Source organism: Neopelma chrysocephalum, unplaced genomic scaffold, assembly GCF_003984885.1.
Source record: "Neopelma chrysocephalum unplaced genomic scaffold, ASM398488v2 Primary Assembly neopelma1_104, whole genome shotgun sequence".
Classification (NCBI taxonomy): domain Eukaryota; kingdom Metazoa; phylum Chordata; class Aves; order Passeriformes; family Pipridae; genus Neopelma; species Neopelma chrysocephalum.
Genome location: NW_020897768.1, coordinates 1,396,817 through 1,418,819, shown reverse-complemented (window position 1 = coordinate 1,418,819; position 22,003 = coordinate 1,396,817). Strand labels below are relative to the sequence as shown.

The 22,003-nt window shown below is 40.9% G+C and overlaps 1 protein-coding gene across 12 annotated transcripts in view; it reads left to right on the top strand.

Annotated features, from left to right (window-relative positions):
• Positions 1 to 22,003, top strand: part of DST (dystonin) — a 305,079-nt gene that overhangs the window by 222,077 nt on the left and 60,999 nt on the right. For 11 of the 12 annotated variants that reach the window (XM_027695988.1, XM_027695993.1, XM_027695998.1 and 8 more), the window contains 7 exons: positions 744 to 2,218; positions 15,566 to 15,727; positions 16,770 to 16,940; positions 18,352 to 18,518; positions 20,703 to 20,862; positions 21,127 to 21,453; positions 21,622 to 21,706. In XM_027695988.1, coding sequence (XP_027551789.1) covers positions 744 to 2,218; positions 15,566 to 15,727; positions 16,770 to 16,940; positions 18,352 to 18,518; positions 20,703 to 20,862; positions 21,127 to 21,453; positions 21,622 to 21,706 — 2,547 coding nt within the window. The remainder of the gene's footprint in view (positions 1 to 743; positions 2,219 to 15,565; positions 15,728 to 16,769; positions 16,941 to 18,351; positions 18,519 to 20,702; positions 20,863 to 21,126; positions 21,454 to 21,621; positions 21,707 to 22,003) is intronic. The other variant, XM_027695999.1, reaches the window with a different exon arrangement.

Here is a 22,003-nt window from a genome sequence, read left to right as displayed (position 1 = left end):
GCAGGGCTGCTTTTCTCATCTCTTTCTTCCTTCCTTATCTTCACTGAATTAGAATACCAAAAGAGGATGCTGTTCATTGAGCTATCTAACTTCATTGGGGCAGATGTAAGCCAAAATCATAATTTTTAGGCAAGAACCCCTTAGTGTCTTGGAGAAACACAGTGGCAATTGTATAAAACTGCCTGTGACAGAAGGGGGCTTGTAGTCTGAAGCCTTCCCTTACGCTGTGAACACAGAACTGAGTAAGTAATACACTGCAAGCAATATCATGCTTTGTTGTCCCTAGCGGCCTCAGTTTTAGCTTTTTAATTTCCTCTGGTCACAAGGAACTTTGAAGGATCTTCCTAAGAACACATATTGCCTGCAGGCCATGAGTTAGACACTACTAGGTTAGACCACTTAATATTCCCTGTGCTCACACTTCATAATACCATAAAACACGATTGTGTGGTTTTACCCCCAAAATCTGCCTGAAGAGGATTCATGTACACACAGATTGGCTAAGCTTACCTTGTTTGATTCATGTTCTAATGCCTTCACTGCTCTGCTGTATTATAGGCATGAGTCTGTCCCTTGCAAAAAGCTTCGTTGACTTGGTTGTCTGCCAGTCAAACACCACATATTAAGGACCAGCTTTCCTTACATCAATGATTATGTAATAGAATCAATATTAGTTTGGTTTTTTCCACTGAATACTAGCAGATCTGACAAAATTTATCTCTGTAATGTCTTCTCTTTTGTAGATAACCATGTTCAGCAGCTTCAGTCAGCATACACCACTTCTCATCAGTTCCAGCAAATGTCTAAGGACTTTCAGACCTGGCTAAGCAAAAAGAAAGAAGAGCTGAACCAGGCTCATCCTGTGTCAGCCAAACTTGATGTCTTGCAATCACTAATTGAAGAGCAGAAAGAATTTAAGAAGACAATGACTGATCAGATTAGTTCATATGAAAGAATTGTTGCAGAAGGAGAAAGTATTTTACAGAAGACTCAAGGAGCTGACAAAGCAGCATTACAATCCCAAATTGCTACACTCAGAAATAACTGGGATGAAATGAATAAACAGGTAAAAGAAAGAGAAGATAAATTAACAGATTGTCTGGAGAAAGCCCTCAAATACAAGGAGCATGTAGAAAATCTGCAGCCGTGGATAGAGAAGTGCCAAAGCAACCTGTGTGAATTAAAAGTTGGCATAAACCCCATTGAAATAGAGAATTCTATTGCTCAGGTGAGGGCATGGCAGAAGGACCTGGATAAACACCATGGGATGGTGGAGCTATTAAATAATTCTGCTGAAAGTTTGCTCAGGGCAAGTCAAACAGATAAAGAAATTGTTCAAGAAGAAACAAAGGTGCTGAATCAGAATGTGAATGTGGTTACAGAACAGTTACATAAGAAGAGAGAGTGCTTGGAAAATATGGCACAAAGACTGAAAGAGTTTCAGGAATCATCCAGGGAAACTGAAAAACAGCTTAAAAGTGCCAAAGAGCATCTGGAAGTTCATGACTCACTTGGACCTCAGTCATTCAGCAACAAACACCTGACAATGATGCAGGCCCAGCAGAAAGCCTTGCAGGCTTTAAAGCCTCATGTCGATCTAGCAAAAAAGCTTGCCCAAGACCTGGTAGTAGAAGCTTCTGATTCAGCAGGTGTTTCTGACCTTTTGCTCCAAGCTGAATCTTTGGAGCAAGAATACACTGCAGTGAACAAGCAGGTTGAAGATAGGTGCTCATTCTTAGAGACAAAACTTCAGGGAATCGGCCATTTCCAAAACAGCATCCGAGAGATGTTCTCTCAGTTTGCAGAGTTTGATGATGAACTTGATAGCATGGCTCCAGTGGGGAGAGATCTCAAGGTATTGCAATCACAGAGAGAGGACTTAAAATATTTCATGAAAAAGTTGGAGGATCTTATAATGAATAATGAAAATGCTAATAAAAATTGTAAAATGATGCTAGCCACAGAAGCTGAAGCTTCTCCTGATCTTGTTGGTATAAAGAGAGACTTGGAAGCTTTAAATAAACAATGCAACAAGCTACTAGACAGAGCAAAAGCCAGGGAAGATCAAATAGAGGATACTATTTGCCGTGTTGAGGAGTTTTATAGTAAACTAAAAGAATTTTCCAATCTGCTTGGGAGAGCCGAAGAACATGAAGAGTCACAAGGACCTGTTGGAATGGAAACAGAGACAATTAATCAGCAGCTGAATACATTCAAGGTAGGAAGATTGCTTTCTTACTACTATAAAGTATTTTACCACAATACAACTTTATTAAACATCATAGGGAAAGAGATTGGTTACATGCAGACCTTGGAGGACTCTTGTTTAACAGCAGTCTGTTCTACCTGTATGCTTTTTATCTGTTTTAAATGGGTATCTTCTCATGGGTCCTGAAAAGCTTTCCTTTGCTACAGCTTGGCAGATACTGCAAACTTTGCATCCCAGCTCCTAGTTCCTGCACCCCAGTTCCTTCTTCACCTCTCTTCATTATCTTGTTACCCTCTGTAATCCATCTGCCTTTTCTGTTTTTGGGAAACTGTGTATTGTCTCTATTTGATGTATTACACAACTTTTTTCTTCACAGTGGTGTGAATTTTAGACCCCAGTGTTCACATACTAGCCCACATTCACTTTGCTCATCTGAGTAGTTTAGGGGTTTTTTTTTCACATGGGTATAGGCTTCAGCATATGTAGATTTAAGATGTTACTTTTTGCCATTTTGTCTTCTGATATGCTGGCCAGTTTTACCTCACTGAGTCCCACCCTTACCTAGAAACATCCTAGTAAAAAGACAACAGGCAAAATGAGCCCCCTGTTATACTGGGAGTTTGCTGTAGCATCCTTATCCAAAATGTGCTGTGTGTATAAAAGCTTCTGTGTGTAGCTTTTATAATATGCCAGTAAGCAATCCTTGTCCAGCTCAAAAAAATACATTACAGTGATAATGAGTGTTAACTGAGCTTTGGTGCTGAAATGAAGTACAGATATTTGCTTGGTTTAGGTTCTAATAAATGAATTTCCAGTGCTCATTAGAAAGATTTATAAATCGTATAGATGTAAGCAGTGTTTGAAGAAGATCGTAAATTTCCTAATGGCTATATGGTAGCACCGAATATTCTGTGCTGCTTTGGTGTCATTCCAGTCTAATATTGATTCAAATGTTTGGATGACTTGTAAATTAATTGACACTTAATGATAAAACCAAACCTTCATAACAGGATTCGATAAGCTATGCTGTTAAAAATTTGGTGACCTTGGAAAACAGTCATAGACTCATAGAATCAACTGGGTTGGAAAAGACCTCTGAGATCATCACGTCCAACCCTTGATCCAATACCGCTGTGGCACTAAGTGCCACATCCAGTCTCATCTTAAAAACCTCCAGGGACGGTGAATCCACCACCTCCCTGGGCAGCCCATTTCAATATCTAATTACTCTCTCTGTAAAAAATTTTTTCCTGATATCCAGCCTAAACCTCCCCTGGCAGAGCTTAAGACCATGCCCTCTTGTCCTACTGCTGGTTGCCTGGGAGAAGACACCAACCCCCACCCGGCTACAACCTCCTTTCGAGGAGTTGTAAAGAGTGATGAGGTCTTCCCTGAGCCTCCTCTTCTCCAGGCTGAACAACCTCAGCTCCCTCAGCCACTCCTCATAGCACTTGTGTTCAAGTCCCTTCACCAGCCTTGTTGCTCTTCCCTGGACTTGCTCCAGCACCTCAATATCCTTCCTGAACTGAAGGGCCCAGAGCTAGACACAGTACTCCAGGTGTGGCCTCACCAGTGCTGAGTACAGGGGAAAAATCACCTCCCTGGTCCTGCTGGCCACACTGTTCCTGATCCAGGTCAGGATACCATTGGCCTTCTTGGCCACCTGGGCACACTACTGACTCATGTTCAGCTTCCTGTCAATCCAAACTCCCAGGTCCCTTTCTGCCTGGCTGCTCTCCAGCCACTCTGTGCCCAGCCTGTAGTGCTGCATGGGGTTGTTGTGGCCAAAGTGCAGGACCTGGCACTTGGTCTTGTTGAACCTCATCCCATTGGAATCAGAGCAACACTCCCCCCCAACTTGGTGTCATCTGCAAATTTGGTAATGGTGGACTCAATCCCCTCATCCAGGTCATCAATAAAGATATTAAACAGAACTGGACCCAACACTGATCCCTGGGGGACACCACTAGTGACTGGCTGCCAACTGGATGCAGCACCGTTCACCACCACTCTCTGGGCCCTGACTCTCTGTCAGTCCTTAACCCAGCAGAGAGTGCCCCTGTCCAAGCCGTGGGCTGCCAGCTTTTTCAGGAGTATGCTATGGGAGTCTTTGCTGAAGTCCAGATAGACCACATCCACAGCCTTCCCCTCATCCACCTGGCAGGTCACCTGGTCATAAAAGGAGATTAGGTTGGTCAGGCAGGACCTGCCCTTCCTAAATCCATGCTGGCTGGGTCTGATCCCTTGTCCATCCTGTAGATGTTGTGTGATTGCACTTAGGATGATCTGCTCCATAGCCTTGCCAGGCACTGAGGTCAGGCTGACAGGCCTGTAGTTTCCCAGGTCCTCCTTGCATCCCTTTTTGTGGACTGGCATGACATTTGCCAACTTCCAATCATCTGGGACCTCCCCAGTGAGCCAGGACTGTTGGTAAATGATGGAGAGCAGCTTGGCGAGCTCTTCTGCCAGCTCCCTCATCACCCTTGGGTGGATCCCATCTGGTCCCACAGACTTGTGGGGATCCAAGTGGCTCAGCAAGTCACTGTTTCCTCCTGGATTACAGGGGGAATATTCAGCTTCCTGTCTCTGTCTACCAGCTCTGGAGGCCAGTTGTTCTGAGGACAACCTGTCTTACTGTTGAAAACTGAGGCAAAGAAGGTGTTAAGTACCTCAGCCTTTTCCTCATCCATCATGTCCAACAAAGAAGGAAGGTTTTCCTTGCCCCTCCTTTTGCTACTGATGTATTTGTAGAAGCACTTCTTATTATCCCTAGCAGAAGTGGCTAGATTGAGTTCAAAGTGTGCCTTTGTCTCTCTAATTTTCTTTCTACATGACCTAACTATATTCCTAAACTCTTCATGAGTAGCCAGTCCTTTTTTCCATAGTCAGTAAGCTCTCTTTTTTCCCCTAATTTCCTTCAAAATCTCCTTGTTCAGCCAGGCTGGATGTCTTCTCTGCCAGCTTGCCTTTTGGCAGACTGGGACAACCTGCTCCTGTGCATTCAAGACTTGCTTCTTGAAGCATGTCCATCCCTCCTGGACCCCTTTGTTTTCAAGGGCTGTTTCCAAGGTATCCTCTGAACCAGTCTTCTTAGTAGGCCAAAATCTGCCCTCCAAAAGTCCAGAGTATAAGTTTTATTGATGGCCCTCTTTGTGTCCTTGAGTATTAAAAACTCTATTATTTCATGGTCACTGTGCCCCAGACAGCCTCCAACCACCACATCTCCCTCTCTGTTTGTGAAGAGCAGGTCTAGTGAGGCCCCACCCCTGGTAGGCTCATTTATCAGCTGGAGCAGGAAATTATCCTCTATACGCTCTAGTAATCTCCTAGACTGCCTCTTCTCTGCTGTGTTGAGTTCCCAGCAGACATCCGGCAGGTTAAAGTTGTCCACAAGGAGAAGGGCTGGCAATTTTGAGACATCTGCCAGCTGCTTGCAGAATAATTCATCACCCTCATCCATCCTGATTTGGCAGTCTATAACAGACTCCCACCAGGATGTCAGCCTTGTTGGCCTTCCCCCTGATTCTGGTCCACAGGCACTCAGCCTTATCGTTACTGACTTCAAGTTCTACAGAGTCAAGAGACTTTCTAACATACAGAGCCACCCCTCCACCTCTCCTACCTTGCCTATCCCTTCTGAAGAGCTTGTAGCCACCCATGGCAGCACTCCAGTCATGCAAGTCATCCCACCACATTTCCGTGATGGTGACTACATCACAGCTTTCCTGCTGCACAGTGGCTTCCAGCTCCTCTTGTTTGTTACCCATACTGTGTACATTGGTGTACATGCACTTCAGCTGGGCTGCTGATAGCACTTCTAACTCTGGCTTTCCACTCTTAGGTTCATCTCTGGAAAGCCTTATTTCAACCCCTTCCCCCTTCAAACCTAGTTTAAAGCCATCCTGATCAGCGCTGACAACTTATGGGCTAGAGTCCTGTTGCCCTTGTTAGATAGATGAAGCCCATCTGACTCTAGCAGGCTCCCATGGTCGAAAGAACCAAAATTCTGCTGGTGGCACCAATCCTTTAGCCACTTATTGATGAGTTTTCCTACTCCTCTCCTCATTCGTCCCTGCTACTGCAGGAACTGAGGGTGAACACCACCTGTGCTCCTGTCCCATTAACTAATAACTAATCAACCCAGTGCCTTGAAGTCCCTTTTAATTAGCCTGGTACCTCTTTCATTAATGTCATCACTGCCAGCCTGGACCAGCAGCAGAGGGCCAGATTAGTTCAGGGCGTCTCCTACTAATATCCCTCACCCAGGCCCCAGGAAGGCAGCAGGCTTCCCTGCGGGATGGGTCCAGTCCGCATATAGGGCCTTCAGTTCCCCACAAAAGGGAGTCACTTACTACAACTACCCTTCTTTTTTCCCTTATAGCTGTGGTTGTATCCGTCCGGTAGATGGGGTGCAACCTGCAGACCCTCTAGACCGACCCTCTTCTTGACTGCCCTCTGCCTGACTCTCTGGGTCCAGGGCCTCAGACCTGTTCTTTAGGGGCACCTGGGGAGATGATGGGGATTCCTTTACCTCTCCAATTGGGGACCTGTTTCCATTCCCCCCATCTATTTGGTTTGCTCCATCTGCCTGATGGTAGGAGGGGCAGGGCTTCAGTCTCCTGCTGGACTTTCTTTGGGGTCAAAAGGGTGCGACTCCACCAGTCTATTTCCCTTTCACTCTCCCTAATACTTCTTAGCCTCTCCACTTCTTCCTTGAGCTCTGCCGCTAAGCACAGCAAATCATTCACCTGCTTGCATCCTACGCAGGCATCTCTCACATTGTCCTCTGGTACTAACACCAGGCTTAGACACTCTGTGCAGCCAGTCATTACATGCCTGGCCCAACAGAGGGTGCATTTTGCTTATTTAAGAAAGGAAAACTAAACCAGAAAACTTTCATCTGGGAATTTTGAATGGAAGTTACTGTGAGTTTTGATGATCTTTTGGAATGCATAAATAGAGATGAAAATGTTGAACAAATAGTTACATAGTAAATCCTTCCATTAGACTGGGAGGATTAAAATTGTATGCCAGTCTGTCTCAAATTCAAAAAGAAACAAATGGCTTTTCTTTGTATATGGTTTGTAAAACACTTTGGATATTGGAAAATAACAACAGCTCCTGCTGTGATTGCTCTTACCTACACTGACTGTACAGGATTTCAGTTGTAGCCAGATTGAGATTTTACCACATTTCTTACATTTTCAGACTTTAGGTTCGGCTTCAGGTCTTTGTTAATATATGGTTCTTTGTCTACAAAGAACAATGCTTCTAGGAGCTTGCAGCCTGATGAACAGATGGTAGAAGAACCCAGTTCCCTGTGTGTTATCTCAGTGATGTAGTTTGTTAGGGCATTGAAAACGACATAGCAATTGTACAGGTTGGGAGTAAGGGTCTTCTCTGGTCTGTGCAGACTTGTGGGGAGACAGTGTCCCCACAACACAAGAGCTTGTATGGTAAGAAGACCAAAAAACCTGAGGAGACAAAGAAGAACAGTAATAGCAACATGCTTATATCCAGAAGTCTGCTCTGGGATTGTATTTATGTTAGATATTTATAAGCTTAGAGATCTGTTTTGCTTGAAGCAACTGTTTTAGGCCATGCTTTTGCTTATGAGTAAAAACACAGTGCCATTAAACAGGAGGTAGAGGAAGATGGAAAGATGAAGGGGTTGTTTAAATAAATGAAGAGCAAATGCAGAAATAAAGCAGCAGAGTGAGGAGCCTTTGAAGAAAGGAAATAGGGAGACCAGAATGGGAAATTTTATTAGATGAGGATATAGTTAGTGAAGGGAGAATGATAGCAGGAGGATAAGGATCAACTTTCCTAATACTTGATGTCAGTGCTACTGGGACATATCAGAATTACAGTACGTAATCTACCTGTTCATACTCTTTACCCTTCTACCTGAGGCAGCAAACTGTAGGGAGACTGGCTCCCACAAATCCTGCTCCACTTGTGGTGTATTTACTCATGTTTGTGCATGTACGCAAACACACACAACCTGAAAATGTGATTGTGGCCACAAAAACACAGTCTGGCTCCTTATGGCTTTAGCTTCTGTGGTCAACTACAATCAACTTCTATTCCTCAAGAGTAAAGGATAAGAGTTGTTCTTTGGTATAGGTGTATTCGCATGAAATCTTCACTTTCTTCAGGGAAGGATCTCGTGCAATAGGCCAGAGGTGGTTTATGTGGTTTGACCAATTTTCATGTACAAAGAGTACACGATGTCAAAATGCATATTAAAAACAACTGGCCTTGAATTGTATATGTATATCTAAAATACATATGCATATACTTGTTTTATTTATATTTCTTCTTTGTAATCTACTTATTCCAGTCAGTATAGAGTCTTACTGTCAGTGTTAAACAATGTTTATTTACAATGCAGATACAAAATTTGCTTTCTGTAAATGAAAATCTCCAGAGTAGTTAATTTGAAAGTAGAACCATGTCTCTTATTTCACTTCAGGAAGAGTATAATCAAATGAAGAATTTGTCTCAATATAAACCACACAAAATTAATTGCTAATTCACTCAGGTTTGTAAGACATTTTTTTCCCAAAGTCTGTACCACAATGTGTAGATTAGTCCTGAAAGGAAATTTCAGTAAATTAGGTTTGTTGAGGTACACTGAGTCCGCCACCATTCTTCAAAAGCAAAACAAAAAAGAATTGTGCAAATGGACTGAACCGAACACTCTGGGTTTCAGTAAGCTGCACAGTGCTAAGATTTTTGCAGTGGAAGCAGCATTTGCAGCTAGTTTCTTTCTGAAATAGAGAAAGAACCCAAAGCTGAATCTTTCTTGAAACCTTTGCCCAATTCTTTGTACTGCCATTAAAAGGCATTCTTCTTAGTAAAACCAACATGGCACTGTTACAGCTTTCATCAGTATATAGTTCATTTGATTTTTGCTTTTATTTTTTGAACAAAAGTAGATATAGTAATTAGAGGTTGCTGTCTACTTGGGCTTTGTGGGAATTTTTAGCTAGCCTGAGTATTCCTGCCAATGAGCTTGAACTAAGATTTTAATTGGCTTATGTTATAGAATCACAGAATCATTTAGGTTGGAAAAGACCTTTAAGAACATCAAGCCCAACCATTAACTCAGCACTGCCAAGTCCACCACTAAACCATGTCCCTAAATGCCACATCTATATGTCTTTTCTTAGTTTTGTGTGTCTGTCCTCTGATTTTTGTTTTGAAGGCAAATAATATTGAAAGAATAATCAGAGGTTTCTTATTGAGCTAAATGTTGCATAACCCATGCACTGGTTTACAAATGCTGGAATAAGATACTAAAACCTTCCTTTGTTGAAAAGCAAAAGGTAATATAAGCAACTATTTACATTTTTTTTTGAAATATTGTCTATGACAGTGACTGATCTGTCATATGAAATTTTTCAGTATAAACAGTGAAAAATGGTAAACTATTTTTTATCTGTTAATAAAATTTACTGTTGAACAAATACAAACTAATTTCAGTTATATACTTCCCCTACAAAATGGTGCAGCACTTTCTCAATTCAGTAAGGATCTGTTTGTGGGTGTTTTGGGTGAGAATAGCTATGATGACAGGACCTCTAAATGCTTTTCTCATCTTTGCCATTATAGTATCTTCTCAGGTAGAGAATCCAGAGGTGAATATCTGTTTGGCATAATTTCAATGTTATATGGCTGCTCACCAGAGAGGAGGAAGAGAATTTGTCTTGCATGACCTTAGTGTTTTGATATGTAGCTGACTGTTTATCAAGCAAATCAATAAACATGAAGTGTGGTGTGTTTGTATTTCTTGCATACAGTGTATCCTGCTTGCTGCTTAATGTGGAAAGCTCCAGCTGATTGTAGTGAATGCACTGTGCTGTTTTAGCACTAAGTGCCATATGCTGTCCTTAAACTGAGGTCTGAATTGTCCCTGTAACTGATAGCTGCACTCACACAAGCACCTCAGGTCATTAGGGGTATGGTTTCTACTGGAGCAGAGCTGCTGGATCATGGCAGCTCCTTCTGTAGTGTTGGTGAGTTACCTGTGAGTCTCCCAACCCTTCATCTCCATGACTATGAGCTAGAAGTGTAGGTGCAAAGTGTTGAACTGTATTTAAAAGACATAAATGTCCAAAACTTGAATCTTTGTCCTGATAGGCTGGTTTTGGCCTGCAATAAATCCCATTTAAAAACAAAATAAAGAAGGGGAAAAAAAGTCTTGCAGATATAGATAGGTTTTTTCCAATACTTTAATGTTTCTTTTGGTGGGAGCTGGGTTGTTCAGGTGGTGGCTGCCCTCTCAGCCAATGCCACCCTAAGCTGTTGCCTAAGAGTCAGGAACCAGACTGAAGAGAGTCAAAACTGGACTGAGCGTCTCACTTTGCATGTCCGATGGAGCAATGTGCAACTATTCCAACGCCTAATCTAAACATGGGACGACTCTGGTTTTTTTTATTATTATTAATAATACACAGGTAAAATTCCAGCGTAACTTTGGTCTGGAGGCGTCCATTGAAATGACGGCTTTATCGGGCGGGATGATGGGGTGCGGGCGGCGGTCAAAGCGGTGCTTCCTCCCCAGAGTTTCTCCCGGGAAAGCAGCCGTGCCGGCCGCTCCCCCAGCGCTCAGGAGCGGGCTGGGGCGGGAGTGATGTCAGCGCCGGGCGGGCGGCGATGCTCCCTCCGCCTGCCCCTGCCTGCCCCCTGCGCGGCACCGAGCGAGAGGCGAGGGCGGGCGGCTGAGGAGATAAGGAGGCGGCGGGGAGGGACGGAGGGAGGGGAGTCCCGGGGGGAGCCCCCCGAGCGGTGCTCCGGGAGCGGGCGGGCCGGTAGCAGATGTTGCCGGGGGAGCAGAGCGGGGCGTTCCCGGCGGCGCGGAGCGGGACGAGCCGGGGCGCTGGGCGGCCGCGCCGGGCGGGACGCGCCAGCGCTCCGCGACGGGGGTTTCCCTCCCTCGCCTACTTCTTCGCAGCTGCGCTTCAGAAATGAGGAGGAGGGAGTGAGGGCAGCCCGCTAGCTGCAGCTTGTAGTCGGGACCTGCCGAATGTAAACCTGCCGTGCCTTCGGGGGACGCGCCGCGCTTGCTCTGCTCTGCAGCTGCCTTAAAGAGCTCTCCAGGATGGGAGAATCGGTCTGAAACATTCGTTTTCCGACGGTCTGCTCAGAGGACGCATTGGCTTGGCTGCTAGAAAGTGATGTTTTCTTCTGGGACTTGTGGAGGCACTACAGACAAGCCTGGTACAGGAGGAGGATAAGCTGCCTTTCAGATCAAGGTTATTTATAGCTACTGCCAAAAAAGTAAAGGACTGGTTTATTATTCTTACTGTTCTGGATTTAACTTATTTTCCCCCCCCGCACCCCAAGATTTTCTCCGTGCCTTGGTCAGAGCTATATATAGGCCACTGTGGATTCTGTCTTTACAAGTTGCCGCACCGTGTTTTATTTATAAAGGAGATGGGACCCTGCAAACCAGTTAAATGGATTACAGTTAAGCAGTCATCTACAGAAGATAATGTACTGCCTTCTGTAATGCCTGTTCATTTGGAAGGCTTATTTGGGAGATTTTAGATACAGATGCTGACCTGGAAAAATAAATGAAGACTTCCACTGAATGTTTAAAGTATTTGGCTACTGCTGGTTTTTGCTATAATTTGTTTTTCTGTGACATTGGAAAGTTTCTGTTATTTTCTAACTGAAGCACTTTATATTTTGGGGTGTGTGGAACCTCACATCCAGGTAAAGTCACATTTAAACGGATGCACTGATTATGAATGACCTCAGCCGCCTCTTATCTTATGATGTATATTTTGTGTTTATGCATCTTATGCTAAGGGCAAGTTTACTATTTCTTCAGATTGCTATTGTTTTTTTAATGTTTCATCTGAATCCATGAAAATAGAGGTATAGTGGTGTACTTGTGTGAATACTTTGGAGATGGGGAAGCCACTTAGCAGGCCAGACTGTCTACGCCAGAATCCTCCATGTGTTGGCAAAGGGGAAGAAGATGAAGATCTAAATATTGAGGACTGCTACGTTCCCCAGAGGTCTATCTATGACACTGTGCGGCTGAATGAACAGATTGATTCGGGCTCCAAGGGCAGCCTCTCTTCAAGGCATTTCACAGACCGGACTTTACCATACAGTCACAGAACACTGGACATCAGCACTTTGTGCTCCAATGGTGCCCTTACTTCTTCCAGTGTTTTTGAGCTCCGAAGCCGTGAAGGTAACAAGTTAGATGAAAAAATGATCTTTGATGCTCTTAAACTGAACAGTGATATAATTCGGACAACTGGATTACCCAAAGTGAAGTCTCACACAGAAAAGAAGGAGCACAGACGATCGTGGAGAATGCTTGTTCCACCCAACTTTTCAGATTACACTAATAAAAGTGAAAGCTCCTTTAACGAAACTGCTGATGTGTCAGAAGCAGCTAGACTGGACAAATGTAAATGGGGTACGAATTCTCTTACTTCGGAAGAGGATGATTCTGGTTTATGCAGCCCTCCAACAGAAAAAGAAGATAAACAAGATACACTCTTAGCAGGGGATCAAACTCAAATACCGAGTCTATCTTCTGCAGAAGATATCCATGCAGTAGGTCAGTTCAGACCACATATCCCAGCAATTTGCAGAGAGCAGCAAACCCCACTGCATGCAAGCACAAATGTCGCTGTCAAAGAAAGCTGCAGATTGGCTTTGCATGACATTTTACCCTCTGGAAAAGTAAAACAAAGCAATGCACAGACATGTGAGAGTGATCAGGAAGAGACTGGGGGGAAATACTCTCACTTACAAGGTTTCAAAGAGAAACCTCTGTCACATGAAGATCCTCTTCAAAGTGATGGAAGAGGTATTAGCCTTGGCAAAAATGAAATGGAAAATGCATATGAAGTTCATGAAAAAACTAAAATGCAAGTCACAACAGTAGAGGAGGATTGTGTGGATGAGGCACCTCCTCATGTAGATGTTTATTACATGAATGCTGCTGTAAACACTAGTGACTTGGATTTTGCAAAATATGAAATTTTATCTGAAACAGAGGAATTCAGTGTAGCACATACAGGATCAAATGAAATGGCATTTTCTGTACAACATCTTGAATTAGCTAGTACCGTAAACTGCCCAAAAGCTTTTCCAGGGGGAAATGGCAATATCTGGACTACTGGCATCCAAGATACCTTGGATAGAGTCTGCAATGGCCTCTTGTCCAATAAGGTAATAAAAAAAAAATCCACAAATTTGTGAAATAGTTGTAATATAACCTTACAGATATTTGTTTAAAACTTTGTTTTGTTGTTATTGCAAAAATGTAACTTTATTATTATTAATTAGGCAGATGCAGTAATCAGTGTCATTTGCATAGCACACGTGGGGTGTCCGAAATAGGTGGGATGGTCAGTATGGAAAATGAACTGAGGGCAAATTCTGAGAGGGGTGCTTACTCCAGCTGTTTTGAGCAGGGTTATTTGTTGTCCAGCTGGTGCTTGTTACTCCTGACTGGAGTGCCTCCTCCATGCTCCGTGATGGTGCTCGGTGTCTGTACAGAGTGTGGCTACAGGCAACGCCATTCAAGGGCAGCTACAGCCTTTGTGTTCAGCTTGAGCAGCCTTACTCATCAAGGTATAAGCAACAGTATCAGATGGTTGTGGTTTCCAAAGCAGGCAGATTAAAGGTTCACCGCCTCTTCTGAGAGCTGCCTTTTGCATTTGCGTGCCAGAAAGCAGATCTGACTCTACAGTAGTATTTTACAAGCACTGAATCTTGCAGTGCTTTGAGAGTGGTGGATGAGGTAAGAGAGTAAGTGAAACTTTGTAATAAGGAAAGGGTGTTTGTAGGGTCTGTAATCTTTTCTTCCCACTCTGGTTGAAATCTGAGATACTTCAAGCTTTGTTGCTAAATTGTTCTGGTAAACTTTGGCCTCAGCAATAATTGTAATTTATTTTAAGCTTCTCTCCACAAAGAATGTGTGCGTTTTTAAAGGGCAGATTATGGAGATCAGTCCTCTCTGTGGTAGGATGTTTCTCTCAAAAGATGAGGCTTTATGGCATATAAAAGAAGAATTTGTTATTTATTCTGTATGGAAATATTATTCTGCCTCCTCCCTAGTCTACAGTCGAGAAAAACACGATCGTTTTCCTTTTTCTAGGAGCAGCCAACTCATTCCATACTCTCAATTTTCATGTAACCACAGTCTTATTAGAAGTTTTTTTTTGGGGGGGGTGGTTGTTGTTTTGTTGGGGTTTGTTTGTTTGGGAGGGATGTTGTGGGGTTTTTTTCTTTTTTTTTAGGACAAAACTGTTAGGGGTCCTTAATTGTTTTACCCCTCATGTTTAGTGTATTTGCTGTAGCCTCTAGATTGACTTGTCAAGCTGATGGAAGTGTGCTCAGCCACCTGAGGTCTGCAACTTCAAAAGCAGTCACTTGCCACACTGTGTTTGGTGCAAAAGAGGAGAGTCGCTGGTAATTTCAGAGTGATCCCTGCTTTTCAGGATGCTAAGAAAGGTTGCTTTGAATGCACTAAGTGTACACTAAAACTGTTAATGAATGCTGCTATAGAAATTGAAGGATTTAGGGTCAAAAGTTGAGCATTCTTTAGCATTGTTTATTCATTGGTTATTTTTCAGTGGCCTGTGTAATTAATTCAGGGGCTTCAGGCCATTTTCTGATCTCATTGACGCTTGTGTCAGTGCAGCTTAATGCTGGTGAATACAAATGGAGATTTACACTGCTGTTGCTAATTATAATAATCTGGCTCTAAAAAAGCTTAAATACCTGCAAGAGTAAAATAAAGCAAACAGAAAACTGCTCAAACTGCTGTTGGGCATGGTCAAAGCCCTGGCAATTTGCAAGAGTATCGTTTGAATGAAAGCCCATTTTCCTGGGGTGTCTGCTGGGATACTGTTTCAACGGCATCTGTAGTGCCTCCTCCTCACTTGTTACCATTATAATCTCCTAAACCCGACCTTAAAATATCTCTTCCTTCACTGGTTCTTTGACTTAAACTTTGGCTTCTGTCTTACTTTGGAAAAAATGCCCAGTTGTCTCTCTTGGTCGGTGCCATTTTTTTACCCCTCAAAACTTCCCCTGCCCGTCTTTTTCTCTGTCCCTTTCCCTTCTATCTAAAATTACTCATGGGAAGTGTATGCCATTTTCCCCTCTATGGTGTATTTCATTTGCTCTGTTTAGTTTAAGTCTATTCTGTTTAGATTTATTAATATTTTTAGGAAGGTCCTCATGAGGAATGGCTTCCTTTCTTCTAGACAATGATTTTAAAATTGTTTTTATTGCATACTGTCATGTAAACACTAGGTGCATTTTATGTCAGAAGATATCATGTTTCATGTCTGTCTTGGATTTCATCTGCAGGTATTCCAGAAAGAAGAAATTGAACCCTTGCAAGTAAAACAACAGGAGGTAAATTGGTTGGGCCAAGGCCTTATTCAGAGTGCTGCTAAAAGTACCAACACAGAAAACCTTGAACATGACCTTGAAGATGTCAACACCCGGTGGAAGACTCTTAATAAGAAGGTTATTATTTTGTATACTATTCTGCTTGTGTTGTGTTCTGCCATTTGATTCTTTGCTTGCTGACGTCTTTTAAAATACAGGAAATTAAATATTCATGAAGGATATGAATTATATTTACTTTACACAATCACTGTGTTCATAATTCTAAGGATAAGGTATCACTAGTAGCCAGAGGTATTGCTGTCATTTATAAGGTTTTGTCAAACTTTCTATAGGTCTGTCCCGGATTTTTATTCAGGAAAGACTCACAGAATCACAGAATGGTTGAGGTTGGAAGGGACCTCTGGAGATCATCTAGTCCAGCTTTCAGTCTTTGTTCATGTTTTTTGACTCTGTTGTGTATGCTCAGGTGCACTGTGGTACCTGCACAGTGCACAGAGCAGTGATACAGCCCAGCATTGTGTGGCTGGTGGCTTGTTTATAGCACCCTAAGGATTTTATTGCTTGAGACATCAGAAGGTACCACTGCTTTGGAAAACTGGCTGTAGATGTTTTTCTGTGCTTTTCAGGAGTTTTCTTCTAGCAGTAGCTGCTGTTGGAAAATGGGAACGGTGGGAAGTAGAAATGGTGCTCATCTTGCTCTGCTCTCTCTTCCTCAAGGAGTGATGCAGCAGAACCACAGATGCCTGTGGTTCACCTATTTGCCTTCTCCTTTCCTTTTTTTTTCTTCCCATTGATGGCATTATTATTCCTTATTAAGAGTTGCTACTTTGGATTCCTGGCTCTCTATTTCTATAAGGAAAATAAAGACCATCTGAAACACAAACATCCTGTCAGTATACTTCATAATACTGTAGCTGTATAAAACAGGACTATCTTGTAAGGAATTACTAGAGCAGGCTGACTTACTGGGAGATAACCTCTTCTTTTCATTGTATGTGTGCAGACTCAGGAGATTAATGCTAAATTGTGACATAGTGTTGTTATGAACAGTTACAGAAATGACAGTATTTGTTAGTGATATTGACAGATGTTCTACAGATTTTGGCTAATTATTTCATAGCAATAAAAAGAATAGGTGAGATCCTCTACTTTTTTTTAGGTTGCCCAGCGTGCTGCACAATTGCAGGAAGCCCTCCTCCACTGTGGGAGATTTCAGGATGCCCTTGAATCTCTGCTTAGCTGGCTCATTGATACAGAAGATCTTGTGGCTAATCAGAAACCGCCATCTGCTGAATTCAAAGTTGTGAAGGCCCAAATACAAGAACAGAAAGTAAGTGAAATGGTTTCAGAATATCTCTCCTTCCACTGGATCAATGAGAATAAATTCCCAGTATTTGACAAAGCATAATATTTGTTCAAGTACACTGGAGTGTGCTGAGGTTTTTAAAGGAGCCATCTGTTCAAAATTCAAGACTTTGTCCAGTGCTGGAGAAGTGCTCATCTTCTGGGACATAAGCTGTGCAATGTGAGGTCTGGTTAGAATTATTAGCATTATCTGGAAAGGATTGTTAGAGGTCCATTGGAAAAAGAGCGAGCGTAAAATCCAGCATTTGGCCATTTGAAAAGTAGGAAATAAAAACTAGTAAATTTTCATTGTAATACTTCCACGATGATGTTGCAGATTACGGACTTAAATACTTAGCTCTTGATCCTGATGTGATCGTTGTTGGTAATTAGTTGAAACACGTTTGGGAAATGGCCTCTGCTAATGTATAAGCACTATCATTGTCATCAATTTTGGCAATTTTTAATAATGGTTATAGAAAAAAGAATGCTAATGTAGCTGATAAAATATACAGTTCATGCAGTTGGATTGTGTGGTCCACTGCCACCCACAGATTTAATATAAAGTTATGGTCAGTACAGGTTGTCATGTTGGGATATCTGCAGATGCAAAATGTTAGTGTTACCAAAGATAAGTACAGAATGGAGGAAGGGAGAATTGTAGACAGCGGTCTGTGTTATTCTTCACGAAGGAGTCAATTTACCATACTAGATCAGTGAACTCAATTGTACCTCAAACAAGTGATGAGTCAATTATACAATAGTTTTTATATCTATTTTCCTCTCTCTATATATGTCAGAATTACCTTTGTGATGCCAAATCTAGAAGGGCATGCAGCTTTCTCATAAATGTTCCTATAAAATGTAACAGATATTCTAAATAGCTTGTTTCCCTCAATGGTATTAAGTAGAACTTTTTCCTCTATATATTCCTTCTTCGGGCTGCCACAGATCTGTAGCCCAGAGAAATCAGGGATGTTGTTTGGGCTTTGTGAAACTGCTGTTCTTAGGAAAACTATTGAGAAACTAAAATGAGCCTGTGTTGGGGAGGGGAAGAGGTTGATGTGTGTGGCATGTGTCTGTCTCTTTGATTAGCAATGTTCATGCTTTTATCACAATATAGGCATTGTGTTTGGGGTTTTTGGTTTTTTTTTGGTGTTTTTTTTTGTTTTGGTTTTGGTTTTGGGTTTGGGTTTTTTTTTGTTGTTGTTGTTTGGTTTTTTGGTTTGGTTTTTTTTGTTTTTTTTTTGGGTTTTTTTGTTTGTTTTTTTTTTTTTTTTTTTGTTTTTTTGTTTTTGGTTTTTGTCTTTAACAGATTTTCAGGAAGTCTACTGTTTTTACATTTGCATTATTGCAATGTTTCTTAATAACCTAGTGCTTGATTGCTTTCTCTGCAGCTTCTCCAGAGGTTGCTGGATGACCGCAAACCTACTGTTGAGGCAATCAAGCGTGAAGGGGAGAAAATTGCAGAGTCAGCGGAGCCTGCTGATAGAGTGAAAATCTTGAAACAGTTGAGTTTCCTGGATAGTCGGTGGGATGCGTTGCTCAGTAAAGCTGAAACAAGGTATTTGAAATTCTTTTATGGATAAGAAAAATGTAGAAATAGCATAGATGTTTAAAGCAGCGTGTGGAACTCTATAGTGTGAGTTCTCTATAGAGTGAAGTAGTATCATTCTCGTTATTGCATTATATGATAGTGTCTTGATGTTGATATAATGAGGGAAAAGGGGAGAGAAGTGACTTGAACAGACCAAAAGCTTGTAAAAAAGGTTTAGTCTAAGATGCAACAATCTGCTAGAATTAACTAGATATGTATCTTCTGAATATTTTGTCTCTGTTAATTAATTAGAATGCAAGTTTCTTGATGCAGTAACCTGTTCTGCAGTAGAATTAAGTGCAAATTTTACACTTAACAAATAATAATGATATACCCTTGGAACTTCAGAATCCTGACTTGCTGCTACAAAGAGGGGACACTCAATTTTTCCCTTTTTCTGTTTAATGTCATCTACATAATTAGTTTCTGCAACTTACAGATCCTCATAATGTCATATGCAAGGTGCTGGGGTTCCTTTAGTTTTCAAGAAGAAAAAGGACCATTAAAGTATATAGATATATTCTAGCAACACAGAAAACACTGTGTCTTAAAAGACATTGCAGACCAATTCGAGTTCCTATTAAAAAAAGAAAACAAAAACGATACACATAGTATCTGTGTATACAAAGACTTTCATTTATGAGTTGTTGTCAATATATAAAATACCTGTAAAATTATGAACTGTAAAGTGTCTTTGAAGAAGTCTGTGTTAAAAAGGTTACTAAACATGTTTTCTGGGTGGGGATTTGATAAGGACAGCCTTGTTCAGGGTAGAGAGAAGAAGAGTGTGCATGAGAAGTAGCCTGAAAAAGACATATAATTGAGAATAAGAAAAAGTTTGGAAAGTTGAAGAAAATGAATTAAAGTGAACAGTGAAGCTTTACAGTGAAGAACAAATTGTTGTGTTGGTGCTTAGAGAAGCACTGAACTCATTTCTGTTTCCTATTCCTTCTGGTAGCCTCTCTTTAGTTGAACCTGTTTTGTTACCTTGTACTAATAATATGATTATTTAATTAGTCAAGCACTAATAGATCATTATTTCCTTCTTTCTTTTTTTTTTAAAGAAGGAATCTGACTCATTAGCTGGGGTAATTGTTAATGTCATGTTTAATTTAATAGTATCCTCCCAGTCTGGTTATATTTAATTACAAATGAAATTGCAACTTTTTCAAAGCCATCTATTACATTGTCTCCATTTTTCTTTGGCTGGTCTCTGGAAATGAAGAGGGAATTTCAGGATGATTTTGAAGACTACATAGAATACTTCACAGAGTGTTCCATGTCTAAGTCTGTCAAGTCTACCTTGTTTATAAGCCTTGGAAAGCACATATAAACATAGCTTTTTTCTGGAATAAGATCCTCATTTGAAAGACAATATTGTGATGTTTTTCATGTAGGACAGATCTCTCCTATAAGTCTGCTTGAATGACATTTGTTCAGCAGTAATTGTAGAGAAGACTTTTCTCTAATCAAGAGTCTCCTTTGAAATGTAATAATATGAACCAGAAGTGTTTTAGATACTGCTTTTCTATTTTGGAGGTCAAGTCTCTGTGTTTCACTAACTTCATTGAGAGCTTTTATCCAGAACAAGAGATGCAAAAGTAGAGCCAAATAGTTCTGTTCACGTCATTGAACAAATGTTTAAAGATATTTTACAATGCTGAGGAAGCATGACAGTATGTTCTGGTTCAGTAAAGGCTTTGCCTAGCTTTAAAACATGCATAGTAGTAAAGAGAATGTAACTTTATGCTTTAAGACAGCTAGAAACTTGAGAACTATCCTAATTGAGTATTAAACAATGTTTTGCTGAATGGAATGCTAGATTATTTGTAGCAAAACCTGTATTAATAAAGTTATATTATTTTTATTAGCAAAACCGGTATATTGGCTAAAAAAGTTGCAGATGCCTTTGGAGGTGTGTGTTTTTGTTTGTTTCTTTTTTGTTTTTTTTTAATTTTATTTTATTTTTAATTTACCTTGCTTTTCATTGAGTATCATGGATATATTTCTGTTTTATTTGGTGACTGGTTCCTACAATGAGACCGAATTATTTCTGGTTTTTTGCAAAGGATTCAAGGGACTTTTTTTTTTTTTAACTGTTTCAAACTTACTTCATCACAAAAAATAACCATTCCCTTGGCATGTTGATAGGAACCGTCAGTTGGAAGGCATCTCGGTGGTAGCGCAGCAGTTCCATGAAGCTCTGGAACCACTGGTGGAGTGGCTGAGCACCACAGAGAAGAGGCTTGCAAATGCAGAACCCATTGGAACACAGGCCTCCAAACTGCAGCAGCAAATTGCTCAGCATAAAGTAAGATACAAACCACTCAGTTGCTTTTGTCATTTTTTTCAATGCTTCTGTAAAGCACAACTGTCAAAACTGTTGCGGAATACCTGTGTTTTACCATACTGGATTTTGTTTGGTTTGGTTTTTTTCCCTGTAATTTCAGTTTTATATATTTACGTTGGCAATATGTCCTTTTTCATTCAGTTTTTATTGAGTTCCACTTACATTTCTTTTATGTTTCTCTGATTTTGTTTTCCATTATTCTTCATTATTTAAAATAAAATATAGGCCCTAGAAGATGATGTCCTAGCTCACAATAAGAGTTTACATCAGGCCATTAGCGCTGGTCAGTCTCTAAAGACTATGAGCTCCAGGGAAGATAAAGATATGGTGCAGGAAAAGCTAGATTCTTCTCAGGCACGATTCATTGAAATTCAAGAGAAGAGCAACAGCAGGTCTGAACTTCTCCAGCAAGCTTACAGCAATGCTCAGATTTTTGGGGAGGACGAAGTTGAATTGATGAACTGGCTGAATGAAATCCATGATAAACTGAACAGATTGTCAGTCCAAGATTGCAGCACAGAATTGCTTGAGAAACAGCACACTGAACTACTGGTATTTTGATTTCTGTTCATTTATTATTTAATTAATTTTTAAATTTTATTTATATTCTCATACTTCATTTATTTTCATTAATCTATTTGGTTTAAAATGTCAATATCCTTATTCCAAAAAAGAATATTTTGTTATGTCTCTGCTAACACAAATGACCTTTTGTCTTAGGATCTTCAGGAAGAGATTCTTCTTAGAAAACAAAATGTTGATTTGGCTATACAAAACGGCTTAGAGCTTCTCAAGCAAACAACAGGTGAGAACTTACATAAAACTATGATTTGTCATACTTTTTTTCCCTTGTACTTGCAGGTGCTTAAGAGAAAAATAAAGTGAAACTTGTAAATATTGTTCATATTTGCTGGTTAAAGCAATTACAGTTGTTTATTTTAATAAAGGTTTGAGGTCAAGCTAGGTCATGTTTTGGGGCCAATTTTACTACTAATGTAAGTGAGCAAAAGTCCTTTCTTGCCTGTAGAGAATTTTGTCATTGAATCCTTTATTATTTTTAGTGGAAAATTATTCTAGTGAACCTGCATTCCATTCCTAATAG